Below are 27247 nucleotides of genomic sequence, written 5' to 3'. Positions count from 1 at the left end.
GAAGGGACACAGCCACCAGCACTGTAGCACAGGGCTGGTCACCAGCATCCCCCACTTTCCAGGGCCACACTCACACACTGGATCCCCTGAACCAGCCAGGCTGGGGCTCTCCTTCAGGAGCAGCAGGGCTTCCCAGCCATCCCCAACACCACCAGTGCAACAAAAAGGATATCACAGGGGAGGAAGCAGTGGTGATTTTCAGAGGCATCAGCTGCCTTGACAGCAGTGGGACAAAGGGATGCTCAGCACCCACCTGGTGCCCACAGAGCAGCTGCTGTGGTCCCCCTGCCCCAGGGTAGCAGAAACAAGTTGCACTTCCCCACCTCTGCAGGGATACTGGCAATGCCTGGCTGGCAGTGCCTTGTCTCTCAGTAGTAACAGCAGCTCAGGGACAGCACACAATGAACACAGCAAACACACAGTGAAACTCCAACACACCTGCAAGAACTACAGCATGTCCCAAGGAAGCAGAGAGGGGACACACTTGCCCACAGCCCAGCACCTCAGCATTTCAGACAAGATACCCTTATCCATCTTAGCAGAGTGTGATCAAACCAGGCTCCAAACTCTGCCCTCTTTAGAGGCACAGGTAACTGTTAGTTTGTGCAAGGAGCTGAAATCTTTTCTCCATCCCCTGGGACATCCCCTGAGACATAGCTCTTCTCCTCCTGCAGAAGTAAATGAGCATACAGCCAAGGGCAACAGGCAGACATGATGCATTATTAACCTCTCCTTTGCTGCAGTGCTAGAAGGACACAGAGCCAGCATCCTCAAAAAACCCAACTGCAGGCTCTGAGATGACCTCACAGTACAGGCACACTCTGGCAGCTGAGCACCAAAACCAGAGACCTTGGGGGGATTGCAAGAGGCACACCAGAAACATCTCCTGTCATCACTGCTGCACTCACCAGATCAAACAATTTAACAGAGTTAACTGGACACTTTTGGTGTCTTGCAGAGTACACAAAACTGCTGCAAAGGCTGCAATGAGGATGCAGAGAAAAGAGGAAAGTGATGGCAGGCAGCTCACAGGATGGAAGAGGTGCAGATGGGAGCACTCCCTACCTCCATTTTAACTCATTAAGTGCTCACTTCAAGAAAGGACTGACTGCAATGCTCAATCACTTTAGATGTTATCAAAATATTTATATTCCCTACTGAATAACTGCCCTGAGATCACTTACCCAGCTGCAACCTTATGAAGGTCCAACCATGAGGTTCCAAACAAGCAGCCCACAGCCCTCTTTGTTCCAAACAGAGTTCATGTTTGTTTTCTTATGAGAGAAAAGGAAAATAAAGTTAGGTCCTTTTAGCCATATTTCCCCTGCCTTCCTCTGAACAATACAATCACCCATTGCAAGGGAGAACATAGATTTATTTTTTTGGCAGCACAAACCTCAACGAACAGCCTTGGGTTTATTTTCTCCCTTTTTATTCCCATGCTGGGAATCAATTTTGTTTCCTCATTTTTTACTTAATTTACATCTCACTTTCAAACCCTGAAATGCTTCTGTAGTCTTTCCTAAATCAAGACATTATTTCAAATTCCTTCCTTTTAGAGATCCTGACATTAGCTGTGCAGTTACCTAATTTGAAAAGAATAAATTGTTTTATCTTCACTGCCTCGTGAAAGAAAGCAAAATCCTTGACCTCAACAAGTGTAATGCCTCCTACATTTTCTTTTTCTTTAGTTCTATGAAACCATTTAATCCAGCAATCTCTCTTTATGTCAATTAAAAGAAAATTTACAAGCCTCCAGAAGTTAGTCACAGTTCAAGGGGAATCTCTGACATTGAGGTTAGGAAAGGCAGTAACCAAGGCTGTGCCTGCCAGGACACAGTGCCTTGGAAAGATGGGTGGGCTTTGGATGGAGGCTCAGACCTGACTCAGCAAGGTACTGGCACAGGATGTCAGCCTCAACAAAAAAAAGAGACAGATGTCAAGGGTGACAATATCTGTGCAGTTACAAAATGATTCAATAGCTGTTCCTGGGGATGCCACTACCTTAATCCCAACTGCCTTGGCATCCTGTTTCCTGGAAATTAAAAACCATCTGAGACCCTGTGATACTGAGGGCAGTAACAGGCAGCAGCACTCTGTAGGACCAGGGCTTAGGGGTCTTTCCCAGTCACAAAGGCAGAGCAGGGCTCAGTGTCTGCTCCCTCACACTCAGCTCTTCTCTGCTAGCAGGGTCCTGCCAGGGTATTCTCCATCCCCGCACCAGCACAGGGCACCACAGGCTGGGAGCACCAGGCTCTCCCTGCTCCACCAGGACACAGAACAGCCTGCAAGCCCAAGAACTCTGGAAATGGACATCTCATGCCACCATGGCAACACCTAAATACCCAGCACAAAGTCAGCCCCACGGACCACCCCAAATGCCACAGACAGGCCTTCCCTCCAGCTTCTCCAGGCTAAGGAAAAACTGTGCTTAACCAGATCCACAACAGCTTGGCTGGCACCTGGCTTCTGGCATCACCTGGCAGCTCTATTTGCTGTAGGATGGGTCTCCTGGCTTCACAGCAAATCAGTCATCCCCAGCCCAGCAGGTCTAGTGCCTCCACAGGGCACTTCCAAACACCAGCAGCTGTCTCTGTGAGGAGAAGAAAGGGAGAGAAAGATTAGAAAACACAACAGTTGTAAGTGGGACACAGGGAAGGGACAAACCCAGCCCGTGACATGCATTTCAACCTGAACCCAACAGGAGCACCTGGCATGATTAGAGCAACTACAAAGCACCAGGCTGCTCAAAAGCAGCGCTGTGAAAGGAGTAGCTTGTTTTATTTATCACTTGAGAAGCACCAAAGGAACAAGCTGCTGTCCTCGCTGCTGCCAGCAAGCTGGTGCAGCTCCCTGCAGCACTCAAGGCTGCTGGGCAAGGAATTTGCCTAATGAAGTAGGTATCAAGAAAAAGAAAAAAAAAAAAAAAAATCAAAGCCAAACGTGGCTTTTCTTGCACTGGGCAGTTGCCTTCACAGGTCCAATACAATCACACAAGAGCCACAACTGCAGAGTTTGAAGTCATGCATAATCCCAAAGCATTTGGCTGAATTCTTAAGGAGGGACTACTGGATTGCTTTGGCTTAGCCAAATAATGGACTGCATTTGTATCCAAATGTCCTCATCTTAAAAGATTGGGAATTTTGTTAAAAAACAGCCATTCTGGGCTGGAACATGAGCCAGGGCTTTCTGATTTTTAAACAAGGCACTTGGTACATCCCCTAGAAGAACCCCTGCTCTCTGTCCTGGAGGTACTGTCAGACTCTACAGCTTTTATCTGATCAAGGTCTCCATGCTGACTCCCATCATATCATATATTGGCAATGGGAGCAGAGGGACAGATTAATTTTCCACAAAGAGGTTGTTCAAGTTGAACTGTTAAATAAGCTCCTCAGGTTTATATTTTGAACCTCTTCCCATCCTTCACACATTCCAAGTACCATGAATAAAAGAGACAGCAATAAAACCAGCCCCAAACATCTCCTGAGATTCTCCTTGAGGGAAACATTCCCACTCATGAAAGACCAGCTTTGTAGTAAACACATGGCCTCAAAAGGAGAGGGGAAAACCTTTCAAAACATAAAGCAGAAGCACAGTCATTTGTGGAATTGGAGTGGTTGATCAGAAAATCTGGTCAACTGGGTCTGTGTAGCAAACACCAAGAGCCTGAAAGAGTAAACCTGTCCAGCTACTGATACCATTTAAAACAACTAGGGGATTAGAAGACAGAGTAGCCACATTAAAAAAAAAAATCAAATAAATAATGAAAAGTTAAAAGGCACCTGAGTGGGGGCAGGAACAGCAAGGTTTGTGTCTTGGTGACCATCAGCACAAGCATCTCTGAGTTCCAAGCTGAGCTGCAGGACAGACCCACCTGATTGGAGCTGTCAGCCTCACTGCAGAGTTTTGGTTTCCCATTATAGGAACAGCTCAAGAGGGTGCAGGTTTGATTTGAGCAGCAGCTCTCTGCCAAGGATGAAAGCAAGGACCTGAGTACCCCATTTGTGACTTCCTCTCACATTGAAAAGTCTTCCTAGTGCACTCTGGCACCTGATCTCATTAAAAAGGAAGAGAGGGAACAGATGGAAACATAAAAAGAAACTGTCAGCTGCCAGCCACTGCTCCCATCCTGTCTCCATCTCTCCCCACTGCGGCAGGAGCACTACCAGCAGCTCTTGCAAGGACAAGGCCAGCAGGAGACAAGGAGGATTTCAAGTGGGCAATAAACAGTAGAAATAGATGAAATCTTGGTACATAAGGGCTCCTTTTGTCAGGAAAGGCAACACATGAGAACTAAGCCATGTCCAGGAGCCCTCCTGTCCTTGCAGACAGTAAGGAGTGGTGTGCTGGCTGAAACAGCCACTGTGCCTGAATCCTTTCCAGCATGCCTCTCCCAGCCTGTAGTTCAGGTACTGAAGCATTTCAGGAAGCCTTGGCAGACCCAGGGGATGTCCCATAACCAAGAGCATAAGAGAAAGGACACAAGCCACCACCCTTCTGTCCAAGGTGTTTGTTGCATGCCTGTCCCTGAGCATCCCTCCTTGGGTGCCACCACAGAGTCAGCCCTGCAACTTGCCCTCTCAAAGCAGGACAGGGACTCCTGGGACAAGCAGGCGACAGAGAGGAAACCTTCCCCATTTCCCTCACTATCTCAAAACATCTTCCTCTTGGAGAGAGAGAAAAAATAAGTTTCCCCTCCCCATGCCAGAGGCAGCACATAAGGTAGAACTTAGATGACAGTGAAGGTCACAAACTTGCACTCATTTAATTACAGCTCTGCCAGGTATCAGACAAAGGGGCCAATCTCACAGAGGCTCAATTTTCCGTATTTACTGAGGAAAAGGTAAAGTCACAAGGGGAAGCAAAAAACTTGCCTTCATCCCAGTGCTAGAAAAGCTACAGAGAGACTGATCTATCCTCTCTCTGTAATTAGCTATTTTGAAAGCAGCCCAGTGGTTTCAGCAATATATAAAATGAGCTTTCTTAGTAGAAAATAGCATCTTCCACTAACTTGATGGGAACAAAATGTGCTACTGACAAACCTTATCTTGTCCATTTTCTTGAGCATTGCTGGCTAGATCAACATATCTTTAAAACAAGTGCCTGCAGCAGTCCTAAAAGGCAGAGAAAACAGCATCTTAGCTTTGTGGCAGAACTGTGATGAAGATGATATGCACAGGAAAATTAAGGTGTAAGTTTATTAAGCATCAGCTTTTCTCCAGCAACTACCTACAAGCAGGGTCTTGTCCTACAGAAGGCACAAAGTGCCTTGTCATGGAGCAAACTCCATGTTTGCTGTGGGCTTAGATGCCCAGCATGTCTGCAGTCAAATTAGAGCACCTGCCTCAGCCACACACCTAAAAGCCTTGAAGAGAATTGGAAAGGCACTGACCATCATGCTGGTGCCTTCAGCCCTCATCATGCTCCACTACTAAAAAAAAATCAGGAGAGGGCACATAAAAATTATGCCCAGGCACCACGAACCTCTAGAGGCATCTCTCACTTGAACTGTTGAGACACAAATATCTACAGTCTCCCTTTCGCACAACCTCGAGGTAGATGCCTTCTTTTTTAACCCTTCCTGGCTGCTAGTCCCACCTTTTAAACTAGGAACTGGATGCTAATTTCTTTCAGACAAGTTCACAACAACTTGCTGGGCTGGACACAAATAGATGGCTTCAGTTTAATTTTCCTATGACTACAAGGCAGAGGTTTCCAAACCTGTTTGGAAACTATTTTTTTTCCTGGCTGGTCTTTCCAGATCTGAGAACTCCTTTAACAAATGATATCTCTGTATAGAGATGTCTGGAATTAACCAAGCCAGACACATCAAACCTTCACAAGGAATAACTGGGCTGCAAAGGGAGCTATGAATCTCTTTAGGGAGCAGACCTGGGAATTAGCCCAGCAATGAGGCTGGTTGGGAAGCCAGTTTGTTAAATAACACTTCTCCAGGAGCAAAAGGAGCAGCAGCTTTGCAGGCTGACTGGGGAAGGCTCCAGCTGCTAACAGAACACAGCTCCCTCCTCTGCTGCTCCGAGAGCCCTCCCTCCCCCACAGAGGCAGCAGATCAGACAGCAAATCTCCCCTCAGACAGGACATGGGAGGCTGTAATGGCACCTTCAGTCCCTCGGCTTTGCTCCTCTCCACTGCTCAGCAAACTTTTCTGCCTCACTGGACACACTGGTCCCTGCATGCCCTCAGCTCCAGAGGGGACCCTGGGGAGATCAGACCAGCCCCTCCACGCTTTCAAGTTCACTGGGCTGCATCTCTGCAATCCTCAGACCTTGCATATAAGGCCAGCCTGGTTTTTTAGTCTCACTGGCAAACTGTGCTGAAAAGCAGTTGGGGAGGAACATTCACTTGGGAAAGCAGGATTTCTCCTTCCCAGCAAGTAGCATTTGCAGGGCAGCAGACAAACTGGCTGACATTTGCAGAGAGCTCTGAAGGCACATAACCCTCTGCAAATGTGCATCATCAGTCCTGCTATTCCTGGCCCACTAAGCTTGTTTGTCTCCCACAAAAGCTGTGAGAGAGCACAACTCCTGCACGCATGCTGTCTCCTTAGGAACTGATCCTGTGTTTTTCCTCCTTGACTTAAGTGTCATTTGAGCCCACAGCAAAATTTCAGGGCCTTGAAACACCTGGTATGAAGTGAAAACAAAGGTCAGGTATCAAGCACAACCTCTGCAGGGGATGTACACCCAACAAGAAACCCTCTCTCACTATGCTCATAATCCAGGCAAACAGCTGCTCTCAGAGGCAGAAGCAATCCAAGGAACCTCCCAGCACATCCCTTCCAAAGCCCTCCTGGTCCCTTGGCAGGGCAGGGGCTGCTGCCAACTTGGGCTTCCTGCCTTCCCAAATTCCCCCCTTGACATTCCCACTTGCCCCAAGTCCTGCAACTTTACAGCAACAGCAGTTGTTCTTCCAGTAAAATAAATTAATCTAGAAGAGAAAAGGCAGCTGGCATCTGCTCCCTGCCAGGGCCCACAGCAGACATTTCTACATGTTTTATGAGGCTCTTTTCACTCCCTTTCACTCCACATGAAGCAGACTGCACAGGTGATCAGTGGGATCAGGCACACAACTATGGAAAGATTTAGGTGGAGGAGACTTTGGATGTCTCTGGTCCAACCCCTTTGCAAAACCATACAATTTCTGAGTTGAAACAGACTGTGCAGGGAGGCACCCAGCAGTGTTAAGTATCTCCCAGGATGGAGATTCCCACCTCCCTGGCTCACAGAAGCCTTCACCTGCCTTTAAAGTTACCAGACACACATTTATCAGCTACAAAACAGGCTCCAAAAGATACCATGTGCCATGATCCTGTAGTCCTTGCTCTCTAAATTAACCTCAGCATACAGCTTCAATGTCCTTGGCTCTTTGAAAAGAAGAAAAAGGCTCCTATTGTGAGTGTTGTTTGTTTTGAAGCAGCCATGTGTTGAACCAAAATGCCAACTGTTTCATACCATACAGCAGAAAGGCACTGAGGTTATCTGCCATGCACACACAAGTGCCAGAAGATGGGTAACAGACCAAGAATCCCATGGAAATAAAAGCAACCTCTTTTAGCAGCCTTTATCTTTGGTCCCTCTTCTTCATGGCCTCTTGCAGTCCAGCAGCACCAAGCAGGCACTGTCAAGGCCACAGCATCACCACCATCTGTTTCACTGCCTGGGCAATCAGCTGAATATAAACACAGCACATCAGAGATGGGCACCCAGGCAGTGGATTATACAAACCAAAGGGATCAGCCAGGAAAGAGTAAAGAGAGGCCTGAGTCACAAACAGCCTGACAGAGCACGTTGTAAATGGGCTGATGAAAAGGGAAAAAAGGAAGAGGGTTCCCAAAGCACCTTACCACAAAGGAAAGGTCAGAAAGCAAGGAACATTCCAAAGTCAGGCCAGCTGTAAGTGAACCCAGCTCATGGCTCAGAAAAGCAGAGCTGTAACATGCACTGAGTGCCAAGATTTGCTCAGCTAATATATGCCAAACAGCAGCTCTATTTGTTTTCCACTGGATGAATAATCCTTTCTATCAGGATGCAATCAGGAGCCTAACTCTGATTTAGCTGGGACAGCCTTTCCCCTGATTAGGAACCTGGAAATCTCAGCTCAGCTACTCACAAGTTTCTTGCTTGCAGAGAGATTGTTTATAACAGCCCAGCAGATTAAATACAGCAAACATTCACTGCAAAAATCAAAGCAAAACCAGAGCTGCTGCTCTCCTCTTTATACAGCTGCAAAGCATTTTAGTTGAGGGAACAGAGCAAAGGATCATTCTTTTGCTGAGCCCCTAACATTAAAACTGTGCCACTGCTTTGCATCACTCACTGCCATCCAGATTTCAGTGATTAAAGGTGTTCATTTCTTTCTGAGTGAGGGCAAAATAATGAGGACTTGCCACTTCCATATGCCTGCACTTTGGACTTCTCTATATGTGATTTACACAACCGCTGCAATGACAGAGTGCAAAAACCAAAGTGTCTCCTAACATTTGAAAACTGAGCCTAGAGGGATACAGCTCACAAAACAGTGGGGCCAAGACCTAAAACAGACATTTGCCCAGGATATGGGGAAAGCAGGGAGGAAGATGCAATGCTGGAAGCACCAGATTCCTGAAGCTAATAGCAGTATGGATGAGCTCTAAACAAAATGTTCTGCATGCCAGGTTCCCATCATGCTATTATTGAGGGGTCTGAATGTTTAAGACTGTCTTCTACCTTGCTAGAGGGGCCTGACTCCTACAGATAGGGAGTAGAGGTTCTTAATTCACTCAGCCTTGGGGGAAAAAAACCCAAAAAACAAAACAAACAAATAAACAAAAAAAAAATTACTCTCAAAAAAACCCAAAAAACAAAACAAAACAAAACAAAAAAATTAAAAAACCCAAAGCCAAACAAAAACAAACAAAAGCAAACAAAAAACCCACCAAAAACACCAAAAACCACACCAAAAAAAAAAAAAAAAAAAAAAACAAAACAAAAATATACAAAAAAAAACAACAAAAAACCCCAAAAACTGTATCCTAATGATAAAAAGCAGACCCAAGCTGAACAAGGGACCACTATGGAAGTCACTGTCAGAAGTCCAGGACAGAAAAGGAAACGTCTCTCTCCAATTTCCATCAAAAGGGAATGATTCCAAAGTGCTGCCTACCTTTTGGGTAGTGAATCAGTCACTTGCAGACCAACAAAGTTTTTGAGAAAGAATATGACATCTCTACTGCAAGCATTAGACAAGCTCCAGATTTCTTCAGCACAGGGCTGGCTGAATTATCCCCACCCTGGGAATTAGCTAAACACAGTTTAACTCATTTGTCTGTTTAGTTCAGAGTGCTTTTAAATACCCACATATTGATCCAAGTTGCCAGAGGTGTGTTAACCCTTGAGACATCAACATGCTAAACACTGGTTGAAAAAGCAATTTGAAACACACATCTTATTTTCTTCAGTGTTTAAATGACTGTGAATGAACTACTCATCCATCCTTGCTACTAGCTCTTGCTAGGAGTAGGGTTCATTCAGCTCCATTTTGCATGCAATTCCTGCCTAAAATACTGAACTGGATCAACAGATTCTGTCCTAGAAGAAAAAGTAGCCCTGCCCTGAACCTCTGTGCATCACACAGCCTTAATCTGGCTCTGCAAATTAGAGGCAAGAAGCAGGACAGAAACAGAACAGCTGATAAATTGGCATAAACTGATAGATTTTGAGGCCTGGTATGCCCCTCCTAAATCCAAACCCACCTGGGCTAAAGGACTGTTCCTTCAAGTACAAGAAGCAATACAATAATCCCTCTTTTCCTCTCCTGGTTCTGGGCACCAGAGAGCTGTCCACCAGCCCATGGCCAGAAAAGCTCATATCCTAATTAAAGTCAACATTTAAAGCCCAAAACAGCAAAGACAGATTAACTGGCAGTACATGGCAAGTGACAAAAATACAGAAGCTTTTGGTAAGGGAAGGGAAAACTAAAGTTTATAGGAATCATTACTGGAAGGCTCTTAGGGGAAAGGGTTAAACACTGTCAATTGGGAAATGGGAAATGTCAAATGCTGTTAAGATATGACAAAGCTCTCTGTAGTGAAGCCCTAGCAAAGGGCTTATCTCTGACAATGGACACTGATGGATCATCAGCCCTGCCAACAGAAAGTAGTTTATTAGCAACTGGTACAGAGAGTACAGCAATCTCAAAAAAAAAAAAAAGTCACTTCACCAAGACATCCAGCATCTCCCTCCAGTACCTACAGCCACATCTGCAGTCCAGCCCTCATGTCAGAAGTCCTCTCAGAACATCCAGTCAGTGCTTTCAGGCTTCCAAGTCCTGACTTTCTGGAAGCTGCACTCAAGCCACTTCAGGGGAAAAAGATTAAGATGTTCCTCAACTTCATCAGCAGACTTCCAGGAATTTTCTCACCTCAGAGAAAGAAAAATGAGAGGAACATTTTTATTCCTTTGCTCCAAAGCAAAATAAAACCAGCCACTGCAGCAGTAAGACAGCTATCACTGGAGTATCAAAGCCCTGAAATAAATAGCCTTGCCTCTAGCTTCCAGCTGCACTGAATTGCTTTACACCTCCTTACACAAAACCCAACATTGAATGCCTCCTACAAGTTATCAAAGAGACAACATTAAAAATGTTGGATTTAGGATTAAGCATTAGCTTCTAAATTTCCCCATCCTTTTGTCTCCAAAGTAAACCTTCAGGTCCAACTCAACGCCAGCATTAGGCTGGTCTTGGGAAATGGCAATGGAAGTGCCTTCAGCAAGATCAGACAGACCACAGAATCCTCCTTCCTTATTAGCTCAAGTCCTGCTGTCTCTGACCAGCTTGATTCCCTCAAAGGCCACTTGGCCAGTGCCAGCTGAACAGCCACAGAGCCTGAGCAGCAGACAAGGCAAAGCCTGGGGAGGAAAAGCAGGTGTGACAGAGACTGACAAAGTGAGGAGCACTGAGATCTGAATGTCACACCATCCCTTCAGAAATGTCCCCATCTGGTTCCAGAACTATAGAGGCTGGTGCTCCAAGAAAGAGACACCTGGTGTTTTCTCTGCCCTTGGTTGGCACATCAATATTTAACCAATAAATGCCTTTACATCACCTCCAAGATAACCTTTGAAGGGGAAGGAGGGAGGGAGAAAGAGAGGGAGTTGGGGAGCAATATACCTTCCAAGGAAGATGAAAAGAATAAAAGCTTCACAAAACCAGGTCCCAGACATTTTTGTATCTTTACAGATGTTACTGTACAAGGAATAGCATAACATTAAAATCCATGTCACAGGGAGAAGAGAAAAGCTTTGGAGAAGAGCACAAAAGATAGCGCTGCAAAATCTTTCAAAGCCAGTGGAGCACACCTCCTCCTGGGGGTGGCCAGCTCTAATTGCCACATTGCTACCCAGTAATGATAGGAGGAAGGGAGTTAGGACAGCTGCAGAAAGTAAATGAGAACTCTCAAAGGAGAAAAAAGGAAAGAGAAAATAACTAAGATCTTTTTACCATACTATTTGTGACAAGAGCCATCAAAGTATGAGAGTCAGTGATGGACAGCTGGGGAGAACAGTCAGGATTCAACAACAGGATAAAATCAGAGTGAAAATTAACATTCGTCAAAAGAAGTAGCCTTTTGCTTTTCCCTAGAGATACCACTGGGTCACAAGGTAAATATCCCATTCTGCTTCCCAGATGCAAACCAAGACCACTCTTTTCCTGAGGGTCTGCAGGAGGGTAAGGATTGGACACCATCTCTTCTCTAGCTGGGAAAGAGAAGCTCCCTCCTGATCTGACAGGTTCACTTTAACAGACATCAGAGTGGGCTGTCCTGCTCACAGTCACATATGATAAGATGGGCAATTGTTCATAGGCTTGTCAGAGCCACAGAGGAAGCTAAATCCAAAGATCAGTCACTCTAACTTTCCTTTCTGCTCTAGTTTCATAAAGGTAAGGTTTTGAAAATATCTCCTTTGGCTTACCTTTTGTGCCAATGATCCCATCTTCATCAGGGTTAGCTCTCTTTTCTTAAATAAAAAGGAAAGGGCAGAGGAAGCCTGACTGAGTAAGTTGTTTCCCTTCTGTGGGGGGTATTTCTCAGCCTTCCACCACTGGGAGGCAAATTATCTTCTGGTGCAAGGACAGAGTTCAGCACAGCTCTGCTAGCAAAGAGATTGGCCTAGGTCTCCCTTGTTGGTTTCCGCTTTATAACAAGCATTCCATTTTAAAGTCAGGATTTTAAAAAAAGGGGGCAACGACACAGCAGAGGAGACACAGGATTCCATTCCCTCCTCCTGCCTACCACAGCAGACCTAAGAAGACTTGGGAGTCATCAGATGTAACATCTCATTTATTATTATTAGCTACCCCTGTTCTTTCCCCTATATCATTATGGGTAAAATATATGGCAATTACAGTCCCCCCTGCTGGTACATTCTCCACCAGCTTTTGAAGTGCAGCTCTGAAGAGCAGCTCCATCTAAACAGTGCCAGCCTTGACATCTGCATCCCAAAGCTCAGTGGGAAATGGGCAGCTCAAATCCTTAACAAAACATCAAGCAAGCCACCTAGGACACGGTGCCCTGTGCTGATTCCTCACCACATCAAAGGTGACAGTGTCATTTGACAAATTGCTCCTTCTTGCTTTACAGCATTGTGTCACAGCATTGCCTTTGTGTCACAGCACTGCCTCCATAGTTTCCCATTTCCTTACAGAGCAAGGTTACCCCAGCATTTAAACATCAGACAACAGGTTTACATGACACTTTAGAGTCAGTTAAGGCACAGCTCAGGCCCTGCACAATTTATAGTGCTCCTGGAAGCTGGTGGCTATAGCTCAGGTAGCCATGCATTTAGAAAAATCCCTTCTCTGGGCACAGCCTTCCCTCACCTGACAGAGCCCCCACACAGTCCACTGGGTCTGAAGGCAAATTTTTCATTTCCCTTCAAGTCCCAGAAGGCCAGGACTTGAAAGGGACACCCTAAGGACACAGAGTGACCCTGGCTGTAGTGAGGGAATAAAATAAGTCAGAATGTAACACTTCCTCCAGTTAGTTTCCAGAAATCCTCAAACAACAGCGAATTATTCCACACAATAACTTCTGCAGCTTGGGGAGAAAGAGCCATGCATTTGAGTACATGCACAACCAGAGTGTACAAGCTTGTACATGGGTACTCTGCATTCTTCTCTCTTCGACTCCTCAACCCTAAAGTCTGGTTCTGATAATTCCCCAAATAGTCAAACTAGTTTCAGGCATCCCATTACGTGAGGAGAATACAATCCTGGAAGTGTGACTGACCACAATTCAATCTTTCCCATAAGAAACAATGGACAGAGGAATGTGTACAGGCATTCCAGAAATACACAAAACCTAAGCCCACAGGGATAGCAGATGTGGCATGGAAGATGGACAGACAAGCAAGACCACTGAGGTTGTCAGCTGCAAATTCAACACCTGGTTATGACAAAAGTACTAAAGGAGATTCTGCTTTTAAAGTGCCAATAACTAACTGCTTATTGGTCTGAAGTTGAGTGGAAAATCCCTTTATAATGCAAAATTAAACTTCATCATGTCCTGGTGACCCTGTCTGACCCATCTTCAAACACATCATCCTTCTGAAAGATCTCAGCTGCTTCACCTGCGAGACTGAACGTCACACAAATCTCTCACAGCCAGCGGTCCTGCTGCCTCTTCCAATCCATTACATTCTCATCACCACCTTCCTGATGCCTGCTGCTCACTGAGGACAATTAAGGATGAAGGATAGCAGGACAAAGACAGCAGTAACCAGAGTAGGGTATTAAATAGCTGATAGCAGAGCTCTGAAACAGAAGGGACAGACAGTGAGGTGTTACTGTACACAAGCTTCCACAACGCAAATGCAGTATAGACAGGGCTATAAATCTGCTCCTAGGCTTGGAAAACCCAATCCCCTCAGCAGCAGTAGCACTACTTACATCTGCAAACTTTCTTATCTAAATCTTAAGGACAGAGGAGCTTCACTCTGATCCAGATCCAGCTCAGCTCTGAGCTGTGCTGCCATTTTGAGGTGTTCCCTCTGCTGTGGGGCATTCTCAGCACAAAATCAAGGCACAAAACCCTAAACCAAGATGTACTCACAAGGTTGGGTGCAAGCATCCTGATGTCCTATTCCAAAAGTAAGTTGCAGAGGAAGGAAGTCTGTCTTATCCCTAGAGAGCTTGCAATAGTATTAACAATATGTGCACTACTACCTAAACTTCTTTGAGGAATACTTCCTATCCCCATTGTCTGGTTCACCAAGCACAAAATACCTGCTCTGGATCAACCCTTACTGTCTTCCAGGTTGGACATCACCACTTACCAGTCATGACTTGCTTTAAAAGTGGGTTTGTTTTGCATGTTACATTCTATGTTTGCTGTGGTACTTTGAGCTTTCAGGGTTGTGTTTTCAAATTCTTCTTAGCAGTTACAGACACTAACAAAAAACAAAAACAAAAACAAAAACAAAAAAAAAACAAAAAAAAAAAAAAAAACCCCAAAAAAAAAAAAAAAAACACAAAAGAGAACAAAAAGCTCTCCTAATTCTAACACAAATAGCCTGGCATTTCACAAAAAGTTCAATACCAAAAGGAAGTGAGGAAGATTTAAGAGAGCACTCTGCAGTTTAAGAGGGCACAAAAATAACACAGCAGAACTATGGAGAGTCCTATCAAAACCTGCAAAGCCCTAATTTATGCCTAGCTTTTGTTTCAACCCTCAGCTTCACATGAGGCTCAGAGTCCATCCCCACATCTGTCACACCTCCCCAGCACCAGCTTTCTGGACCTCTTACACTTGGTTTGCCAGTCAGGCCCTATTTCAGCAGCATCACTGCACCTTGCTCTGCTCCAGTAAGGGTCAAACATTAGCATTTCCATTTGTCCATGCTCATAAGACTAGACTGTACTGCAGAGGCCTGGGAAGGCTTCTTGGCACAGAGAGAGCTCCTCTGGAATTAATGCACCTTGCATCAACAAAGTCTTAATATTTCAGCAGGAACCAAGACTTCATGTGTTGGCCCTATTCCAAAAACTTTGGGCTGCTTACATCACATGCACTAGATTCAAATAAAGCAGCAGTATGATTTAGTTAATTTTTTCTGCTCCATATATCTCCACAGGCATAAGAAACAGGCTTCTGAATTTGAAATGGAGCTTGAAGTTTCTGCAGAGCTTCACTTCCCAAAAAGCAAATATTTACATCCACTAGCACCAGCTGCCTCTTTTCTTTTTTCCTCCATTTCATTTCCAGATGCATTGTTGGTACATCTGCTCTATTAATTAAAACTGATTTACACAAGACAAAATGGAATCATTATTACAAGCCTTCAGTGCAAACGAGTGATGTCTAAAATTGCACTGACATATTCCAAAATTCCCATGTCCCATTTTTGCACCTTTGCTGCTTGAAAAGTGTTTTGCTCTGTTCAAGTCCATTGGGCATTCCTATAGCTGAAAACCAAAAGATATTTCAACCTAACCTGGCTCTCCTGACTTGCTCTTAGCTCCTGCCATGAATGATTAACACAGTGGGGAATGAGGGGAAGGCTGGTGGTGTCTGGCTCTATATTTTCATGATCTAAACATTTTTCAGGCTCATCTTTAGGAGAGCAACAAGGGGTGATGTAGTTTAGCTTCTGGCCTTAACTGACCTTCCAGTGCACAGCAAGGCAGAACCCAGCACATACCTGCTAAAGCAACACAATGCAACAGCTCTGAGAGGCAAAGAGCCAAGAGCCACAGGTGTCCTTCTTCCTCAGAGAGTGTCACTGGCCTCACTCGGGTTTGCCTCTTGTCAGTAGCCCCGTGGCAACTTCAGGTCAGGAGGGCTCCTTAGCAATCCTTGCCTTTCATGATCACACTCTCTGAAAGATGGCATCTTCCAGACACGGCTCAGAAGGGCTTGAGGTGGGAAGAGGAAGAACACAGAGACAGCACAATTTCAATTTATGCCTTCCCTAGAAAAGATAACATCCCTCTGCCAACTACAAAGAAGGTTCTTTCCATGTTTGTCCAGAGCTTTTCCAACCTGCTGGCTATTCCAACAGAATCTTTCTCTCATGGTCTCTGTAGGACACATCAGCCACAGGGGCCATCTCGTTCCCTGTATCTTGATCCCAGCTTCAATTTAATCTCTGCTGTGAAAAACTACAGAAGTGGAGTCCTTAAAACTCACCTACCTTCAAGAGAAAAGTAAATATACAACTTGGCTCCGAGAGCAGACGGTGTCAAAAGGAATTTATTATAATTAAGTTTCCGAGTTGTAGATTTCCAAGGGACTATTCCACTCTAGCACCAGACCTCTAGGCCAGAGCAGTAGTTAAAAGTTTCAGCACACTTTATTAATTGCTAATTACTGCTTCATTACTTCCACTCATGCTCCTGAGACTGCTGCTGTCACTTGTACCTTCAGGGGTCACTTCAAAACTGCAGAGTGATGTGATGAGTAAGGTCAGTTACTGAAACATAAATAGGTCTTCTCAGCTCCTGCATGTGCTCAGCCCCAAACCAGCTCTGAGGCCTGTGACATTCACTAAGCACAGTTTGTCATCAGGATCATATGAAAGGACTCAGAATTTGTCTTATTTATGATTGCACATTTGTAAAATTATACAATTTACATTTATAACTTCTGTTCTGGCTCCCTTTTGGTAAACCCCACTGTCCCAGCATGCAGCCTAAGGAGCAGTGGCTGTCCTGCCTGTCCCCTTTGTAATCTAATGAGGAACTACTCAGAGTGAATTTACATCTGAGTTTAATCCATTCCCTACTCAAAATCTTCCCTCCAAAAAGTCTGAGTAAATCCAGTCAGAGTCTGGTCTTGAGTTTTTGCACACAGAGTAGTGATACTGCTGGGAATTGAAAGTTGAATAATATCCAGAGCTTTGAACAGGTTTCCAAGTCTGAAAACAGTTTTCAAGCACAGAACTTTCATAAAGCTAGTCACGTAATTAAGAGCCAAACTTCTTATATGAATATAAATTTATTGGCTAATACTACCCTGTTTCATAATGGAAACAAAGTTAATTTGGGTTTTATTCAGTGCCAGTGCTATTAACTGTGCATCTTAGGCATAACTGAACTTCTCCATAAATCTAAATTTTGTTAACACCCTGAAATCAATTACTTTGTGATTTATAGTTTAGACCATAGTGCTGACAATTATTAAACACCAGCCTCCTCTGGTGTTTCCACAAAAAGTGCAAGCTCACCCTAGGTGTGGGCCAGCCTCTCCAGTGTTCCCAAAGAGCTAAAGTAAGTTTTTGAACTAGCTTTCCTTTAATTCCCAATACATTAGCTGGATCCAGCTCCCTTCCAGTTTGTGCTAACACTCAATGCCAGTTCAAAGAGCTGCTATGTGGTTTTCAGGTGTGACAACAAGCTGCTGCTACCAAATATCACCATTCCCACCAGCCAGGAATCCTACAGCCATCCCAGCCCTAGATTCACTAACCCCAAACACATCCTATGCTACTGATCTACTCCAGGCAAGGCTCTGCCTGCTGTCTGCACAGCTGGTTTGCTCCAGCTGCATGGCTGGGTAACATCAGCATCACTGCAGCAGTGAAGGCAGGGAGCTGCTCAGAGGGCTGACAGTTCTGACAGCCCCACACCTCTCTGCTGAACACTCATCTGTCAGAGCACACCATTATTTGTGGGGATGTGCAGCTATTCAGCAGCCACCTTGGAATTAGATTTAATTGTGACCCCAAGACAGATTTCATTACATTTCAACTCAATGGTGTTGAGTTGTGCTCTGTCATCAACCTGGGGCAGTCAACTGATTATAAAGCAAGTATTTAATCACCTTAACCCTCTAGAGACTTAAATTAAGGCACTTCACCACAGTCCCTTTATTCCCTAGTCTTAATTGAGGTTTCATTACCCACTGGCTACAGGGTCATTGTTTTGAGGCACAGGTACCTGACAGCTCAGGACCTGGGGCTATCATGGCATGAGCTTTCATTTATATGAAGCAGCATTTCCTCATTCATCTCTTTGATACCCAGATAATGATCTTTGGCTTCAGCAACAAATAAGTTTTGCATATTGATTCACTTTCACCCTGCTATCCCCCAATCTAAACAAATCAATTCACCAGCAAGTGACAGGCACTTCTCCCTGCTATCCCCCAATTTAGATAAATCAATTCTTTAACAAGCAAATCATCTCCATTTAGTAAAGCACTATGAAGATGTACTTCAATAAATCTCTTCAAGTTTCCTACAGAGGAAAAAATATTGTTTCAATATACAATTTCATATTATTGTTTTAATAAAAGGAGCCATTAACTGTGGTGCTCTAGTGCAAGTGCAGGTAAAATTTCATCTCCCCAGTCTCAATGGGAGACACAGAGGACTTGACACAAGACAGAAAAAGGACATTTGTTAAATAGCTGTTCAGCCTGGAAGAAAGCTCATTTGCTTTGGGATCAGTGCTTTGTCTTTGGTTTCCACACCAACTATTTAAACTCAAAAACTGCCAGGCATGCTACCATATTAAGATCTATCAAAATTCAAATAATGTGCATAATCTAAATAATGTAGTGTATAAATTGACCTTAAGGACTGAAGAAGTTGCATATGCATCTTTTAAGGTCTGTAGCAGCAAAATAAAAACATCCATATTTTCCCTTTACTTTCTAATCTGCCATTTCATGTCTTTAGGCACTGTTTTTATACTGTTATATTGTGAATGCAAATATTTCATAAAACCTTTTATAAGCTTGAATACAATTCTAAGCATTTACATTTCCCTGTAATTCAGTAAAACCATAAATCCATTAAAGAGTATTTCTACCAAAATCAACCTGACAAACCCTGTAATGAGCACATCCAACCCAGTCTCCTCTTCCAAGGATGCTTCCAAAGTCCTCATGTCCCCTGAAGAACATTTTGACATTAACAGCCAAAGTCTTAAGCCTCTCTAAAACCAAGAGAGGCAAGGCTGTCATGCAGTTCAGCTTCCATTCAACTCCACTTCTTGCATGAAGATTTCCCCAAAAAACCCTAACTAGCTGTATAGAAACGAAGGTATCAGAACAGGATTCATTTCCTGTGTCATCTCACACCTCCAGGACACAGAATGATCTTCCCCAGCTCTCTAATTTGGTCCTTACTTTCAAAGAGAAAGGCAATGGGAAAAACACATTAGCACTAATAATTGCAATCAAAATGAGTTAGCATGCAGTCTCCAGACAAACTGGATAGCCAACCCAAAGACAATCACCTGGAACCCCTTTGCAGTGCAGCAGAGCCAGCCCTGAGGAATAAGGCACATAGCTTTTTGTGAATCACACCACTCAGTGAAGCAAGCAATTAGGATGAGAACACTTGGATAAGAATGAATAGTACTTTGCAGACAAAAGTACAGCATAGAACAACTTTGTCCTACCAGAGCAGTTGTCATAGCCAGAGAAACTGAAGGTCCTTAAGATAAAATCCTTGCTGCTAAGAGTTACAGCAACCACAGAGAGGGACATGGACTGTAAGGCTCAGTGAAAGGCCAAGGGAATTGTGTGCAGGCTGCCTCCAATGCTTTGACCACATCAGCCAGCAGAGTTCCTCTAAGCTGATAAACTCCAAAGTTAAAGCTAGAGATGAAGACTGTACCTTTCACTCATGAAGGATGGATCCAAATGGCAAGATAAAGAAAGCCTAGCTAAAAAAAATTTAAAAATTAAACCTTCCCAGGCTCCCCTACTGCATTTCATTGATTTTTTCCATGTTTGGTAAAGAAGCATGTAAACAGCAACACTGAAAACCTAAAATAAAAGGTTTTATTTTCTCCAAACAATATTTGTTTTCCTTTTTTTTTAAAAAAAGTCTTCTAATGCTTTCAACATTTGTTGATAAAATCAAAATATACAACAGTAATGTAAATCAACATCTTTTCTTCTACTTCAAAAAATATATGCATCTTTCACACCAAAAGCCCACATTAATTACTTACAACACAAAAGCTTCATGACTGTACAACCCTGAGGGCTCCCACACAAACATGAACATACTCATGTGCACAAGAAAGGCAGCACACAACTGGTGAACTGTTTGTTCAGGTGGTAACACCTCAAAGCTGCTGTTTTAAGGATTTTTAGCATGGAAAGGCTGGCAAATCCCAGCATCTGCATGTTATATGAGCCTCTTGTGGCTGGTGGAAGTTTCCTGCATTTAAATGTCTCCTGAAGGTTCTACTTGTTACAAGCCTAAGTGTCTACAACCACTGGCTAATTCTTTTAGCAAATTTCATTCTTGAGAATTGAGCTCAGCTTTGGACCCATAAGAAGTCACAAGAGAGGGCTTGATGGCCATCCAAATTATGGCCTGAAGAGTAAGCAATGAACAGCCAGAGGCTGAGCACTTCTCTGGCATAAACAGCTCCATTTGATCCTTCTGTCAAGTGACTGAAGTGCACAGAGAACTGGAACTCAGGATATCAGCATGGCATTCACAAAACAGCTGCAAGAATGAGATGGAGAAACCATTATCAGGCTTTGGCAAGGAATTTTTCATCTCAGTCCTCACTGACTGAAGTGCTAAAGAAGAGGCTGATATTCAAAGGCTACGAGGTGAAAATTCAGAGGCTCTTGTTTAAGAATGGTAAATGGGGACATGTACCCATAACCACCACCATTTCATACCATCCAAAATGGTAAGGCAAGTTACACAGGATTTCCCTCACACCACCATTAAGAATTAAGCCAACTGTAAATTAAAGGGATGCCAAAAGACAGTTTTTAAGGATGGCAATAGGAGGCTCTCAGGCTTATGCTCACTCCTAAAACACTCATCTCAGCAGCTAGAAATCAAGGTCTGGTTTTCTTTTCTCCTATTTCCTACACAGAAAATATGGTGCAAGTAGGATTGATAGTTAAAAACATCCTTCCAGCACTCTCAACGTCACATCAGTTTGCATTAATGTTAGAAACATTGTTAATGTGAAAGTAACACCTTCTGCCCGCCTGTGAAACAAGGTCTAGCAGCAACAACTCACACAGTTCTAGAGTTATTTTAAAGCGGAATGTCATTAGCCATTTGCTGCTGCTGAGCTTGCACAATCAGGTGGAGCTGTCTTTTCGCAATGGCTGTGTTTAAATCCCATAGAAACTCCAAGAGCTTGTCCTGGAGGAGAATCTCCATGGGCACGAACTGCAGAACCTGCTGGGGAGAGTCTGCCTCCAGCAGAGAGCTGATGAGCGCATTGAGGTGCTGCAGGTACTCCAGCACGGGCGCGGGGATGCCGCGGTAACCAACGCACAGCAAAGCGGCGCCGGCGCCCAGCGGATCGCGCGAGGCCGGACACGCGAAGGTGACGCTCCTGAAACAGCGGTGCAGGATGAACACCAGGCCAGCTGTGAAGCGAGTCAGGCAGGAGAGAACAGGCAGAACCAGCGCGTCTCCTGCTGCCAGCTGGGCCAACGAACGCAGAACACACTCCAAGAGCTGCTGCTGGTACTTTGGCTCTCCATCGTACAGCAAAGAGAAGCTGAAAGTCAGCAGCATGGCTGAGTCCATGGGCTTTATTTCCATACTGGGCTGGCCTTCTGCGTCACAGAGGGAGGGAAAGCCCACCACAAGGCACTTGAACTGGTCACTACAACTTTCATTTAGATCTTCCTGATGGCACCTGGAAAGATCAGACACTTTTGCCAGTATGAGCTCCCCAGGAAGAACTTCACAAGAGTGACAGGGCTGCAGCACTGACCTGCTTTTCAGCCTCCCACCACCCAACTCCTTCACAGCTTCATTAAGATTCTCTAAGACCTGAACATCACAAAATGGAGAACACTTTATCCTTGGCAATCTTTTTCCTTCCAAAATGTACCAATAGCTACATTCAAGGTTAGAAAATGATCCCTCCAGAATGCACATGTTCCCAGCATTATTTAAACTATGTTCCTCAGCCCAGTGATTAAAATAGCCCTTTACAACTTTATCGTTCCATGTCAGGGTTTCCATCATCTTCCTTTCGTTGTATGTACTAAAATATTTGTTTCTTTGCCCAAACCATTTTGCATTCATGCTGCAACCAGCCTGGGATTTCTTGACAAGCCAGTTATTTCTGCCAATGGGTTTCATGTGGAACTTTTGCATGAAGAACTCTACTGCACAGTCTCTTAACTTGTTCAGTTTCATCTGCTCTGCTTCTTCCATGCGCTCAAAAAGACGGATGTTCTCAGAGATAGTCTCTACCTGGAACTTGTGGAAAAATATGCAACACTCTTCATGTATTTTAAGGAACGATTCTGGTAGTGCATGCTGGGAGAAAAGGGCTTTGTTGACCATGTCTGTTCCAAAGTTCTGCATCATTTTAGGAAGAAGTGGATGAAGGCTTTCTCTGCCCATATAGCGAAGACAAACCACATAGGCCTCCGAGTTTCCTGGTTTACTGGTGGCTGGTTTAAAGACATGGACCTCCTCAAAAGAGCAGTTTAGCAGAAAGAGCAGGTTGATAGAACAGTGTTCAAACAGAGTGAACATCTTCAAAACAAAGGATCCCCCAGTGCCCAGGATCATTAAAGCAGTGACTGTTTCACAGTAATGAAGGGGTGAGACCAGAGCTTCCTGCTCACCTGGATTTCCCTGGCAATCAAAGCTGCCATCAGCAGTTACCAAGTGGACTGTCGTCATACTGCTCACAAAGCTCTGAAGCCCTGTTAGATGTCTCAATGTCATCACATCCCCAGTGTTATCTGGGCCAAAGTACCACCAAGGTAACGTGTTTGCTATCAGACGGTCATCCATGATCATTGTAAGGGTGTCATTGGCTTCATGGTAAGGGTTTAGGGTATTAGCTACCCAATTCCAGCGGCAAGGGACATGGTGAGACTTCAAGAAGTGGTTAAGGCTGGCTATAAAAGCTCCAGGTGCTTCACAGAGGTGGACAGAATTCAGTTCTCCATCTTGAAGAGCTTCTTCTGGGAGAAGAGAAAAACTGCACAAGATCTCATGAAATTTGCACCATGCCTGGGTACAGAGCTCAGCATTCAGAGATTTCTTCACATGACATATTATTTTCCCTGCTTTATTGGTAAATGAGGTGTGCCGATGCCAATCCTCAAGGTTCTTATCATTCAGTTGGTTCTTCACTTCATTCATTGAGTTCTTCAGAGCCAGGAGCGAGTGAAATTCCACATGATCACATGAAAAAGCATTGCTGGCATCTGGCAGCTTCCATTCATCATTCACTGGTTTAGTGTAAGTAAACTTCTTCGCAAAGAGCTTCTCAATTTCAGAAAGAATTTCAGGACTGAACTTTTCAAGGTTGGTCTTCTGGTTAATATAAGGCTGCTTACATTTATCCATTCTTGGGTGGATTCACAATCTGGACAACAGCAGGGGAAAAGAAACCATGTCATTCCAACCATACCAGTACAGAAATAGGAAAAGCTTTTTATAAAAATAACTGTGTCCTGCTTAACAGCTGTATTCTGGAACAGAGGTAAATGCTTCATGGAATCATGCACCAATGAGGAAAATAAACAAGGGCTATCCTAAATAAGGCCATTTGGAAATCAGGAGGTTCACTAGTTCAATCGCCCTTCTTGCTGTTTACACAGTAAGTGAAGAGTCAGCTGGTGTTTGGCCCTTCACTAGTTCAGAGTATTCTGCTCACTGTATGGGTCTAAGCACTTAAATACAAATATCTCTCTCAGTCACAAAAGAGAACACACCACAAGCTCTCCAAATTCAGCAAGCAGCCCAGAAATTTTATCATCTGATTATAGCAGTGTTTATCTGAGAGCTCAAAGTATGGAGGGTGGGGAGCCACAAGCTAAGGCAACTTTGAGAGGGGGCACAGCTGCTGCTCCTCCAGTTTCCCAAGCGAGAACAACCCTCCCACCAGACCCAGCATAATGCTGGGGGAGCCCCTCACTGGCACCCTCAAGAACTGGGCCCTGGAAGGATGCTGAGCACCAGCCACTGAGCAAAACACCTTTTCTCTGCTCAGCATTACTGCTCTGCCAGATGACTGCAAACCCTTATGCCTTCCTTTAATGACTGAAAAAACAGTGATAAAACTGAAGTGAGAAGACTCTGTTGCAGCTGTGGTCAATGGGAATACGTGCTTGATGTTAAAGAAGAAAGTAGTGCTAAGTTGTGCTGTGAGGGCATAAAGGCCAACAAATATGAGCACACTCTACACAAAGCTGATGAGGCTGCTGCAGTCTGCTCCAGCGCTCAGCACAAAGCACACACCACACAAGTGACAGGCACTAACCAGAAATCAGCCAGCCAGCAATTTATTCCAAACTAAAATGTTCATTTAAGCAAAATAATTTAATCAAAATTACCACCCGAGATAGGAAATCTCTCAGCCTATCACATTAACCATCCCTCAAGCCCCCCCCCACTCCCTTAAAAGCAAAATACAGTGACCGTAAGTGTTACATAACAACTGAGTTTGAGAAAATACTGGATTAAAAGTGAAAGAGCTGAGAAACTTTGGAGACAATGGCCACCCTCAGCACTTTACTCTTCCCCTTGAACCTATCCACCATCTCAGACCACAGCCCACATCTGTCTCCCCTCATCTCCATCAACCCTCTGAGAAGAGAGGCACATGGTCACACACACAGCTGAGGCTTCATCTTGCCTTTCCCCAGTTTAAGCCCTTTCAATGGCCAGATTTAATTTCACTGTCCTCTATGCAGATGTGCTCTGGCTTTAATCTCATAATTTCCTGTAGGATGTTCTGGGAAAAGAGAAAAACTGGGAAAAAATATATACCGTTGTGCTCTGGACTAGTTTATTTCATTTAAAACATCAGCTGTGAGTATGGGCTTTTAATTACAGCTCACCCCAGTTACTCACAGAAGAAGTTTGGGTTGGAAGAGACCTTAAAGACCATTTCATTCCAACCCCCCTGCCATGGGTAGGGACATCTTCCACTAGACCAGCTTGCTCAGAGCTCCATCCAACCTGGCCTTGGACACTTCCAGGGAAAGGAAAGCTACAGCTTCTCTCCACAACCTGTGCCAGGGCCTTACCACCCTCACAAGGAGGAATTACTTTGTAACATCCAATCTAAATCTCTCCTCTTTTAGTTTAAAACTGTTCCACCTCACCCTACCACTATCTGCCTGTGTAAAAAGTTACTCACTTTTGTATACGCCACTTTTAAGCACTGGAAAGGGCTCTAAAGTCTCCAAGGCAGAACAACCCCAGCTTTCTTAGCCTGTCCCAGAGGTGCTCCAGCCACAATACTAACAAGCTCAACCCTAAATCCAAGCTCGCTCAGCGAATGGCAAGAAGAGGCAAACGCCTGCTTTTCCATCATCATTTCCAGTCCCCTGCCGGCGCGGCCCGGGCTCTGTGCTCTCCCCACCGCGCACCTTCTCACCCATGCCCGCGCTCCGCTCCCCGCCTCGGCGCGGCCTGCCCGCCTCCCTCCGCCCCGGCCGCTCGTAGCGCCGCGCCCGCCCGAGGCGCCTCCCCGCGCCGCCCGCTCCCTACGCGAGCCCGCGGCTGCAGCGCGGCCCGGGGCCGCTCCCGCCCTTACCCGCCCGGCCCCTCGCCCGCCGCCCGGCCCGCCCTCTCCCCGGGGGCACCGCCCTGGCCCGGCCCGCGGGGCGGCTGTGCCGCGGCTTTGCCTTCAGCGGCGGGGCTGCGTGAGGGGAGCTGCGTCCCGCTCAGGCTGCGCAGGCCGGGCGGCGCGGCTGCTCGGCTGCATCTCCTCAACGGGAGCTTGAGAGCGGCTGTTTCTCACGGGGAAAGGGAGCAGAGGAGCCGCCACCGAGCAGCGGGGCAGGACAGCAGTGCTAGGAGTTCTCCCCGCAGCACTTACCGCGCGCCAGCGCTGACGGGTTGCTCAGGAAGAAAAGAGGAGAAAAGCTTTGTTGGGATGTGTGGCCACCCGCTGGAGAGGCAGGGCTGGGGCTCGGCGCCCTGTGTGCTTTTCCCCGCCGCCCTGGGCCGCCTGCCCCGGGAGCCGGAGCCCGGCGCCATCGGCTCGCAGCCCTGCCGGGCCCGCGGCGCGGCACACGCTGGGTCTCTGTCAGCACGGGTGCTCCTCCAGAGCTTGCTGTGCCCTCTCTAACACACAAGGCAGGTACTTAAGAAGACTCTTCACATAATAACCCACCTTGCTGCCCTTTCCGAATCCCCAGGAGATTTGTTACACCCAACTTTGGTTAGCAGGAGGCAAGAGCCTTGAAATATTAACAGAGTCATAATGAGCATCCATTGCAGCATCCCTGGAAACACACAGACACTTTAGGCAGTAAAGCAGCATCTAATCTGCACACAGAAGGAGAAAGGTCAAAGCATATTCTTTATTACAGTAGGCAGCAGGTGCAAGTTGCTTTCGAGACATTAAATATTGTGGGGATTTTCCTATATGCAAGTTCAGGAATGTGGCACTCCCCAGCCCTTCTGGAAACAAATAGCCAACAATGGAGCATGAGTAAGCAGAAATCCTTTTGCTTTAACATCAGGCTTCCTGCTATTGATTTTTGCACTATCACACATTCTTCATGAAACTCAATCCAGTCCTAAGCCAGAAGTGATTTTGGTACAGAAATTCAGTGTTATCAGTGCTAGGCACTCTAGAACTGATAACTTGGGAAAATTTTGCTTGAAGCAGAGTAACTAAAAAAAAAAAAAAAAAAAACAAACCCCTTTACAGGTCCATCTTAAGGATATAATAATATATACAAAAGGGATCTTTTCTCCTGCCCTAGGCACATGAGAGAATTTGTAAGTTAAGAGTGCAGGAATCTATAACCAGACAACTTCTCTCCCCTCTTTTAAACTACTTGCTTGCTTTCTAAATGAAACAATATTACTACAAAATACTAAAAAAGAGATAATGTAGTTTTTCAAGCCAAGACTTTTATATTGACCCCTAATAGTGGTGTGACAAAATGGTACTTACTGGCTGCCTCATCAGGAAGAAGTTTATCCTAATGAGAAAGAGCTGAGGTGCAGATGGAAGATTTCTCTCAGTGTCTCAGTGCCTCTTCACCCTTTGACTGGCCTGTTTGAAAATCACCTTTACTCAACCAACATCTTTGACTATGTAAAAGTAGAGGGAGAGCTGGAGCAAATGAATGAAAGCAGATGGGCAGCTGGTGAGATGTGGAGCTGAGGGTTTTCTGGGTTCTCCAGTGTCTGGTCTGGTCTCTCTTGATTGTACAGGACACACAATAGTGGCATTGCTAAAATATTATCTTTAGCTCATGAGGATTTAAAGTTAATGGGAAGGTCAAAGATGTGTTACAGTCTGAAATATTTGT

The 27247-nt window shown here is 45.1% G+C and overlaps 1 protein-coding gene across 3 annotated transcripts; it reads right to left on the bottom strand.

Moving 5' to 3' along the window:
* Positions 1-19767: 19767 nt before the first annotated feature.
* Positions 19768-26151, bottom strand: CMTR2 (cap methyltransferase 2). Of its 3 annotated transcripts, XM_056500368.1 has the most exons (3): positions 25798-26151; positions 21004-23334; positions 19768-20468 (listed from the first exon to the last, which is right to left on the bottom strand). In XM_056500368.1, the coding sequence occupies exon 2, from the start codon at positions 23313-23315 to the stop codon at positions 21021-21023; it is 2295 nt and encodes a 764-aa protein (XP_056356343.1). In that variant the 5' UTR covers positions 23316-23334; positions 25798-26151; the 3' UTR covers positions 19768-20468; positions 21004-21020. The 3 variants fall into 3 exon arrangements, with proteins under 3 accessions (XP_056356343.1, XP_056356342.1, XP_056356340.1); XM_056500367.1 differs by lacking the exon at positions 25798-26151 and adding an exon at positions 25346-25401 and having other exon boundaries at positions 19768-23334; XM_056500365.1 differs by lacking the exon at positions 25798-26151 and adding an exon at positions 25114-25337 and having other exon boundaries at positions 19768-23334.
* Between the last annotated feature and the right edge of the window lie 1096 nt (positions 26152-27247).

Source organism: Oenanthe melanoleuca, chromosome 11 (assembly GCF_029582105.1).
Source record: "Oenanthe melanoleuca isolate GR-GAL-2019-014 chromosome 11, OMel1.0, whole genome shotgun sequence".
Taxonomy (NCBI): Eukaryota; Metazoa; Chordata; class Aves; order Passeriformes; family Muscicapidae; genus Oenanthe; species Oenanthe melanoleuca.
This window is presented reverse-complemented; position numbering and strand designations above follow the sequence as displayed.